Source organism: Branchiostoma lanceolatum, chromosome 18 (assembly GCF_035083965.1).
Source record: "Branchiostoma lanceolatum isolate klBraLanc5 chromosome 18, klBraLanc5.hap2, whole genome shotgun sequence".
Classification (NCBI taxonomy): domain Eukaryota; kingdom Metazoa; phylum Chordata; class Leptocardii; order Amphioxiformes; family Branchiostomatidae; genus Branchiostoma; species Branchiostoma lanceolatum.
In genome coordinates this window covers 3,850,198-3,858,692 of record NC_089739.1, presented here as the reverse complement: position 1 = coordinate 3,858,692, position 8,495 = coordinate 3,850,198, and the positions used below count along the sequence as shown (strand labels likewise).

Genomic DNA, 8,495 nt, shown 5'->3' with positions numbered 1-8,495 from the left:
CCAGCCATCGCCATATTTGGGCTAATTTATACTTATTTTTCACACCGCAAAGAGGTCTTGGCAACTATGGCATTGTTTGTTTGTTTTATTATGATCTCCATTACATTCAGTGTACATTCTATCATGTGACCACTACGTGGTGTATTCAGCGTTGTTTGATCTTGATTACTTGCCACAACCATTATATGTTTGCTAGTCTATGCCAAACTAACTACGCTGGCTATAGGGAGAATCCTTTGGCATGGGGGTTTGGCCACCAAAAAGGAACTTTTGCCGGAAAATGTTATAGTAACCTTTCTGCAGACGAAGGAATATATTTTTGCCAATTATTTACTCTTTTTTGCCGAACTCTTTCATTCAAGGAAAACCTGGTAGGTCGTACATTTCTGCTACCTAATTTTAAAACAGCATACGCTACTACGTTTGTAGGTTATCAAAGATGAAAACAGAAGCAAACGACGCAACGAAAGAGACTGTAGACTTAAATTTTTCTGCTTGCGCTTTTATTTTGATGCCTACAATAGATAAGGTGCTCCTTATGTGTTCAGGATTTGTATTAAATGCGGAAGAAAGTCAGTATGAGACTATCAAAGAATTCTATTGGTTAAGGTAATAGGCCACTTGGTGAAATGTTAACTTAGTTATTATCACATGGATTGCAATAGGATATGTGGGTAGGTGTAGCAACTAAGTTGAAATATAGTATACAAATCCTGGTAATTACGTCATCATATCCGATGGAATCATTCCTAACTTTGACCTTTCTGCACCGAAATTAAAAAGAAAAAACATAACTTAGGGTACGATAATCTATTTGAAATTCTATAACAATGCGAGAGATGGCAAAGAACCATTCCGTGCTTTCTCACTTGTCCAGATGTCACATTATTTCTGATAGTGCTTCTGTTCTAAAACAATGGTCTGTATCATTCAGTGAACGTTCTATCATGATCTTTCTACGCAGCCTTTTGTCGTTATGTCAAAGTATAACAGATTCCAGATGATGTCCTTAGTCTAACATGTTCCCTTCTATGTTGACAATCCTGCCCATGATGCCAACGTAGCTCTTCCCTCTTTGACCGACAGTTTACCACATGATGTTGTTGTTGTTGTGGCGCAAACTTCATACTTGTATTCCATCCATTTTACACCCTGTTTGCAATGTTCTCACAATGTGCTATCTACTTGTAGATTCTACTCAGTGATGTTACATCTTTAGTGATTTCTACACCGTTTAATGCCAGTTGGCAGGATTTCTCTGTGTACCCTTTCTAAGTACGTAGAGCGAAGCATTTTCAAATGGTTATTGTATCTCTGAGTGGTGTCTACATTCACTCGCTTGATTACATCAGTCAAGGTTTTCCCAATTCTCTACGAACACTTATCAGTTGCTTTGCATCGGGATTGATGTTATTATTTTCTGTATGCCAAGGGTGTTATTTTTATGCAACATTCTAGTCGACATGATAATGTGTTCATCTCTTCAATCTCATATCCCACTCCTATAACTATAACTATAAGCATCTCGTCCTAGGCAACTACAGGAAAACAATAAAATACAACATGCTGAAGACATGAAGTCTTTCAACCGAGCCATTCAGTACTTCAAGTGAGATTAGATTTCTTTTGAAAGAACATGGAAGGAAGTGTTAAGTGAGTAGAACAAGGGGATCTATCTATAAACCTCCTTGGACCAGAAAATAAGAGAAGCATGCTATATGTATGCACTACTGAGTTAGGAGAAGAGCAATGCGTATGTAGGTGCATGCAGTGAGGTTGCACCATCAAGACAGCTACACAGAATGTATGAGAGAAAGCACTTGAAATGCATTCTTATAGATCTAAACCAACAGTCCTGTCAAACAGCATGTTTCCAATAATCGTTGTTCGTCCGTTAGGGGTTCCGCGGTGGTCGTATCTCGTTATATCAGTCCGTTTGGGCTATTCCATGCTCGTATCTATCTAGTCGTATCAGTCCGTTTGGGTTATTCCATGGTCGTATCTCGTTATATCAGTCCGTTTGGGTTATTTCATGGTCGTATCTATCTATCTATCCAGTCGTATCATTCCGTTTGGGTTATTCCATGGTCATATCTCGTTATATCAGTCCGTTTGGGTTATCTAATGGTCGTAACTCGTTATGTCAGTCCGTTTTGGTTATTCCATGGTCGTATCTCGTTATATCAGTCCATTTGGGTTATTCCATGGTCGTATCTCGTTATTTCAGTCCGTTTGGGTTATTCCATGGTCGTATCTCGTTATATCAGTCCGTCTACTTTATATTTGTATCATCAGTCTTCATCTAGCCTACGGGCACGTAGTGTTCATCCTCATACTCGCAGTAGTGCTCTTCGCAGACACAGTCGGTGATGATGCGGTGAGTGTAGTAGAAGGACTGCTGCGTCCCACAGGTCATGGCGACGTGCTCTTCCTCGAACTCGCTGGCAGTGCAGCAGCGACACAGGTCCCTCACCATAGTTCCTGGAGGGAAATATAAAACACCGTCATCGATATACCACAGTGCTTGAAACATGACATACACAGAACATTGCAATCACCTTGCAAGGCATTGAACTGCCTGAATGCAAATCTAGCACTTGCAATCGTAACGGTGCCGGAACAACAAACGGTTACACATTAATTTTGTATCCTGACTTATCACGCTTCTAGCAGCCCTTTTACTGGTTAGAAGCTTGATGGCCAGGACCTGTAATGCTACGGTCACATTTCCCAACCGGGGCCCGGCCGGGCTGTTTGCGGGAACGAAAAATTTAAGTGTATGTCAAGAAATATACACAAATTATGCTCATGATTGATATTTTTATATTTGTGTATGATTTGTTGTCTTTTATATCATACATTTTTGTATTTTTCGTTCCCCCAAACTGCCCGGCCGGGCCCCGGCTTGGAAATGTGACCAGTCAGCAGAATTTGGAACATCTTAATCCTGTTGGTTTATGCTTTTGGCATTGTGCGAACACGGGCCATCTATTGTTAGACTGAGAACTGTCTCATACCATTGTGTTACAATTAGAGGCAGTGGTGACTTGTTTCCATAGTGACAGAGAATCCTGAATTGTAAGCAAACTCTGCAATTCAGGACCATTTTCCCCTGCTCATGTACGTTTGCACTTCTTAACAATAAATCTTTGTACTAGCAATATTTATAACTCTTATTGGACTGATTTCATTTGTAGTTCTGGGACTGACAGCGATGAGACGGAATTCGACCGGTTTCGATTTTATCCGTCTTTATCAAGAATGGACTTATTGGACTGATTCTTATATTGATGAAGTTTCCTAAGATGCTATTGCTGATTCAGAGTTGTCAATGAGCCCCTGACAGCGATAGAGTGTGTAACACAGGCTACCGAGTGAGGTAAGTAGAAATAAAACCTACCTGGCGCACGTTCGCAGATGTATGGCAGGGACCATTCGCAGGCCTTAGAGATAAATTGGCCGTCAGGCGTGGCTGTTGCACAGCGCTCTGTGTTGCTTATGGACTTCCAATTCCTGTAGGAGAGCAAAACAAAGTAAATAAAACGACCAATTGGGTAACATACAATTCCTGTAGGAGAGCAAAACAAAGTAAATAAAACGACCAATTGGGTAACATACATGAAGGACAGGCCGCATAAACAACTAATCTTTCCTGTCAGTCTAAACAGAGATTCTCAGAAGAGGTCTAAACTATAGAAAATGTAGCCCACCCTGCAGACACTTATAGTCCAACACATCTTTAGGTATGATGTGCTATGGTCCAGGTGGGATATCATGGTTATTGGTCTCTTTATGTAAATTCATACAAATTCAGAAAATTCAAAACATGCCTTGCATTGAAAATAAAGCAGCATTACTTGTGTAATACTTGCCCAAATGACGTCGAACTTGGTGAAAGTCAAAAGAAGGAAAGTCGACATCTTCTGACCCCATGTGCACTGATTGACATATCTTTTCTTGTCGTTCTTCAGCTATTCTTTGAAAACCATTACGCTGTATATGAAACTGAAACCAAATAACTTACGTGTCAATTCCAGCTTCCATTCCATCTGTCCACGTCCATTGGCCTGTTTCTGGGTCGATCGCCAGACCCACCCACAGATCCACAGTGCCCGTATAGTTTGCCAGGAGTTGTAGAAGATATGCCTGTCCGTGAGAATAAGTAAATGTGTTAGAGCAGAGTCTATTAAGAAGAAGTACCCTAGGCCACACCAACTGATTTCAGGTCATATTGTTCTTACGACATTTTGAATATTAAACAAGTTGCCAAGACGAAACTAGAGGGCTGTGAAGGAACAATCCAGCTGTATTTAATGATAAGACCTCCTAACATGTAACGTTTGATACTTAGAACAAAAGAGAATCATTAACTGATATCTATTATGCAAATGAAACCATCATTTGCATTACTGTGGAGAAAATGCTACAATACAATAGTGGTAAGTGTTGTGAATTTCATACCTGCGATGGAAGCTATGTAAAGGTGACCATGGTTTGACAAACATTATGCAAGAAAGAATGTTATTTGCATGCAATTATAGCCTTCTATGCCAAGATGTAACTTTAATCTTTAGAATGGGACAATTTTGGGTGGAGAAGATCATCAACAGATGCTACTTAACAGTTGTGTAGATGATGACATTATTTGGATATCTAATGAAAAACTTAATGGGACTTTCAGATCTGTGACATTTCTCACTTAGGGTGAGGTTATATCATACAAACATTATGTTACTTAGTATAAATACGTCGCTGGAGTTTTCTCTAAACACCTTTCTCGTTCCTTCTGCTTTTAGAAATTTCTTTTGCATAAACTGTGTTCTACAAACAAAAAACTAGTGATTTTTTCTGCTATCTGACTATCTCTCACAGCCTGCCCTGGTTTTCAACCCCTACCTCCTTGTCTTGAGTTGAAAAGCTTGCAAGCCGTCCTCCTAACTCCGCGCAGCGGTCCGTTGCACCCTGCTGATCCCGTTCCTCGTCGTCTATGACCTTGTAGCAGCTGATGTCATCATCTGTATGCCAGTCAGCTGGGCAGTGTGGTGCCGATGCTGTAGACCGAAAGAGGCAGATTACAAAACAGCTCCCAAACCTGGCTTCTGGTCGCACTAATCTAATTAGTTGATGAGAGGGCAAAAAAGTAAACTTAACTGTCGAAAATTTGTAATATCAAATTTCATGCATTTCTCTTCTTATGTATGCAGCAAATTTTTGTGGTAGAGCCAAATATGGGTACTAAAGGTGTAGCCAAACGCGTCCAAAGGATTTTCCCACAAGATGTTCGCAAGGCTATAAAACAATTAAACAATTGAATTATACAGAAGATCTTTATTGACACAACAAAAGCTCAGCGATTTTCGTAAGGTCTACTACATACATACATACAAACGAATAAGTGCATACAAATGAGTTTGGTTTCACACAATCATATGGGATAGAGCAACATATAGAAATATCACATGTCATATACTTATACATTGCTTGTTCTAATGTCCAAACATTCTTTGATGTATATACCTATCTGTACACGGTAGGGATTATCACCTCCTAATATGTAATTGAATCTATCGACAGAACGGAGCGCATTGAATTCATTTGAACAAGCGGAGATAAAGGAGAATAGCTTTGAGCGTTTATCCTCATATCTTGAACAATTCATGATAAAGTGACTTTCATCTTCAATCTCATTTGGGCAAAATGGACCTTTGATCATGGGGAATTTTACGATACCTTTCAGCTTCAATGTTCAATTTATGGCTACATATTCTTATCTTTGTAATCGATGTACGAATTTCAAAATTATGTATGCATGTATATGTATACGTACGTCACATACACGACTGGTCTGAGAACACCCTCAATTTGTTGTCGTGAACGTATCGTACCATAGTGTCACTCGAGCCTGTCATTCAATGGGTCCAGCGCACACTGATGTTATAAAGGCTCCACCCATGGCGTATTGCCAAAAAGATAGAGAACTCACGGAGAAGGTTGGCTTGAGAAGTACATCTGCCCTCACAGTAGGTGTGCAGGACTTCCTCATTACTGACGCAGTCCATGCCCTCCTCGTCATAGTGAATGTAGTCAGTGTAGTTGTACGGCTGACACTCTTCTTCTGGTGTCCCCTCCCTCCTAAAGCCTGCAGGTTGGAAAATAATCCAGACATTTGTTTTTACATCGTTAAATCCTTCCTCCTTCGTTGCTGGATGGATCAGTTATATTCCCATTTCGGTTACGTCAATGTTTTCTGTAGTTACCTTCCCATTTCTGTAACGTCAACTTTTTCTGCGCAGAGTAAGAGCTGAATGTCTGACGAATTTATAGGTGGTGCGTCGGGATGCTCTACTGGGAAATTGTGAAATTCTTAAATATCCAAAATATTATGTTTACCACATTTTGAGGGTAAATCTAATGTTCTGGTAATGTTTAGGCAGATCTTTGATAACTTTTTTTAATCCTTAAACGTCAATTATGGTCTGCCAAAATGACGGAATAGTCTGGGCGGTTGGTGAAAAGCACAAATTCTTTCAATATGCAGAAATCAAAACATTGCATGCAGGTTATTTGTGCAATGATGAAAATACTCGATCTATAGTTATGTCCTTGAATGGAGAAAGGTTTCTTTAAACATCTTCCAAAACATGATTATCATGCCTTTTTGTCTGGGAAGAAGAGATTAATCTTTATGGGCATACAAAATTCCAGCTTATTCTCGGCAATTTATACTTACCTTTGCAACATTTAGTACTCTTTTCTAGAAGAAGGCGAACCATTAAAGATACGATGAAAGAAAAGAGGATTAAATGTTGCAAAATCAGGCGCAAACCCCTGAAAGTGATTGGAATATTAGCAAATGTTTGGAGATTAGTACAGACCTCCTACGACCTTTGGCCGAAGAGTTGAAATTAAAGAATTGTGGACCATTATCCACGAAGAAATCAGCTCAGGCTTTGGGAAGTATGATTATTTTCGTCCACGCTAATTCAATCTGATGGTACTTGGCTTTGAATTATACTGAACTGGAAGATCCACACGATAACAATCTCCAAGGAGATCTACACGATGCCAAGATCGTATAAGCTAGCCAGAGAAGCTCCAGTCAGCCAGAGAAGGTCCAGTCGGTCAGAGAAGGTCCAGTCAGCCAGAGAAGGTCCAGTCAGCCAGAGAAGGTCCAGCCAGGCACCAATGTAGCTTCCCTGGCTGACTCGAGCTTCTCTGGCTAGCTTATACGACTTTGGCACCTTGTAGATCTGCTTGGAGATTACGATGACAGGGACTGAGGAAAAGTCTGTACTGATTGTTCACACAAGAGGTTGCTCACGCAAGCAGATTCAACTTTCGCATCTTGGTCTCCTTTAGTCTCACTATCACACTTACATCTGTGCTTCTCACAGCAGGTTCCGTTGGGCCCTCCTTCATAGTACGTTTCGATGATGAAGGGTTCTGTGTAACAGAACCACGGTAGGTCTTCCTCAGGCTCGCAAACATGCGGAGCACATTGCTCTATCGTTGTTGGCATGCCGACGGGGAATCCCGGAATTTCCAAGCATATACACACGGTGCAATTGTCTCCCGGGATTCCATATGTTTCATTCACCTGGCAGATGGAAGGAGAAGATGGAATAAGTAAAAGTCGTTTCTCGAAAACTATGTTGCAGAATTGTCTAAACTGTGAGAGGCATTCCACTATTAGGTAGATCAACTATTAGGTAGCTTTTAAAGGATGGATAAATGAACAAAGACCTTTATTGTATTTTTTCCACACCGGGTCACACACAGAGGAAAACGTGACGAAAGTCTATGAATACAAAATAATCTAGCTAAAATTGAATAAATTCAACTTCTCGCTTTTTAGTTATAGTAGGAAGAACATGACAGACAGATTGACATGGGATGTTTGTCTAGTTGCACAAGGAATAAGAATGTTTCTACAGCACGTAAGTGGATGAAATAGGGAACTGTAATCTATACACGCTTATACGCAGTACAGTTCCTCTACTTGCTATATGATTTTCATCTACATTCTATCACAAAATGGTATTCGCCCACTATTCTATGCAAATTACCATGTTTTATCATCCTTCCTCCAGGTATTTCAGTTTCAATAATAGCACTGTTAGACTTGTACGTGATATGGTTTAGGTGTGCAAGAAACATTTGGTGTGAGCCGTGTGATATATATAGAATACAACACGGAGTATTCCGTATCACCCTCGGTCCCAGCCCGACCGCGGGTCGGATCGCCCCGACGGCCGTAGGCCGGAGGGCGCGATCCGACCCGCGGGAGGGCTGGGACCGAGGGTGATGCGGAATACAACGTGTTGTATTTTAGTTAAGTCATACCTTGGTCACACCCACCCGAGAAAACACACATTTCAATGCGGAATGTGCCAGAAGTTGAGGGAGTTTTGTGTCCTCGAACAAGAAACTGTAGCAACATTGATTCCAAAGTCCGAATCCGGTATTCGAATTTCTGACGGCTGCGCAACCGACGC

The 8,495-nt window shown here is 40.7% G+C and overlaps 1 protein-coding gene across 1 annotated transcript; it reads right to left on the bottom strand.

Annotated features, from left to right (window-relative positions):
* Positions 1-481: 481 nt before the first annotated feature.
* On the bottom strand, positions 482-7,610 carry LOC136424123 (uncharacterized). Its single transcript, XM_066412562.1, has 6 exons — positions 7,378-7,610; positions 5,984-6,139; positions 4,897-5,051; positions 4,025-4,146; positions 3,401-3,513; positions 482-2,481 (listed from the first exon to the last, which is right to left on the bottom strand). Exons 1-6 carry the CDS (start codon positions 7,517-7,519, stop codon positions 2,303-2,305), a joined length of 867 nt encoding a protein of 288 aa, XP_066268659.1. The 5' UTR covers positions 7,520-7,610; the 3' UTR covers positions 482-2,302.
* Positions 7,611-8,495: the final 885 nt, after the last annotated feature.

What these genes read in the sequence shown, in the direction of transcription:
- LOC136424123 (XM_066412562.1), bottom strand. Translation starts at nt 7,519, where the DNA reads ATGCCAACAACGATAGAGCAATGTGCTCCGCATGTTTGCGAGCCTGAG. An exon ending in TTCTCAAGCCAACCTTCTCC is followed by an intron (nt 5,052 to 5,983) that starts GTGAGTTCTCTA and finishes TTCGGTCTACAG; the next exon opens with CATCGGCACCACACTGCCCA. An exon ending in ATGGAAGCTGGAATTGACAC is followed by an intron (nt 3,514 to 4,024) that starts GTAAGTTATTTG and finishes GCTCTCCTACAG; the next exon opens with GAATTGGAAGTCCATAAGCA.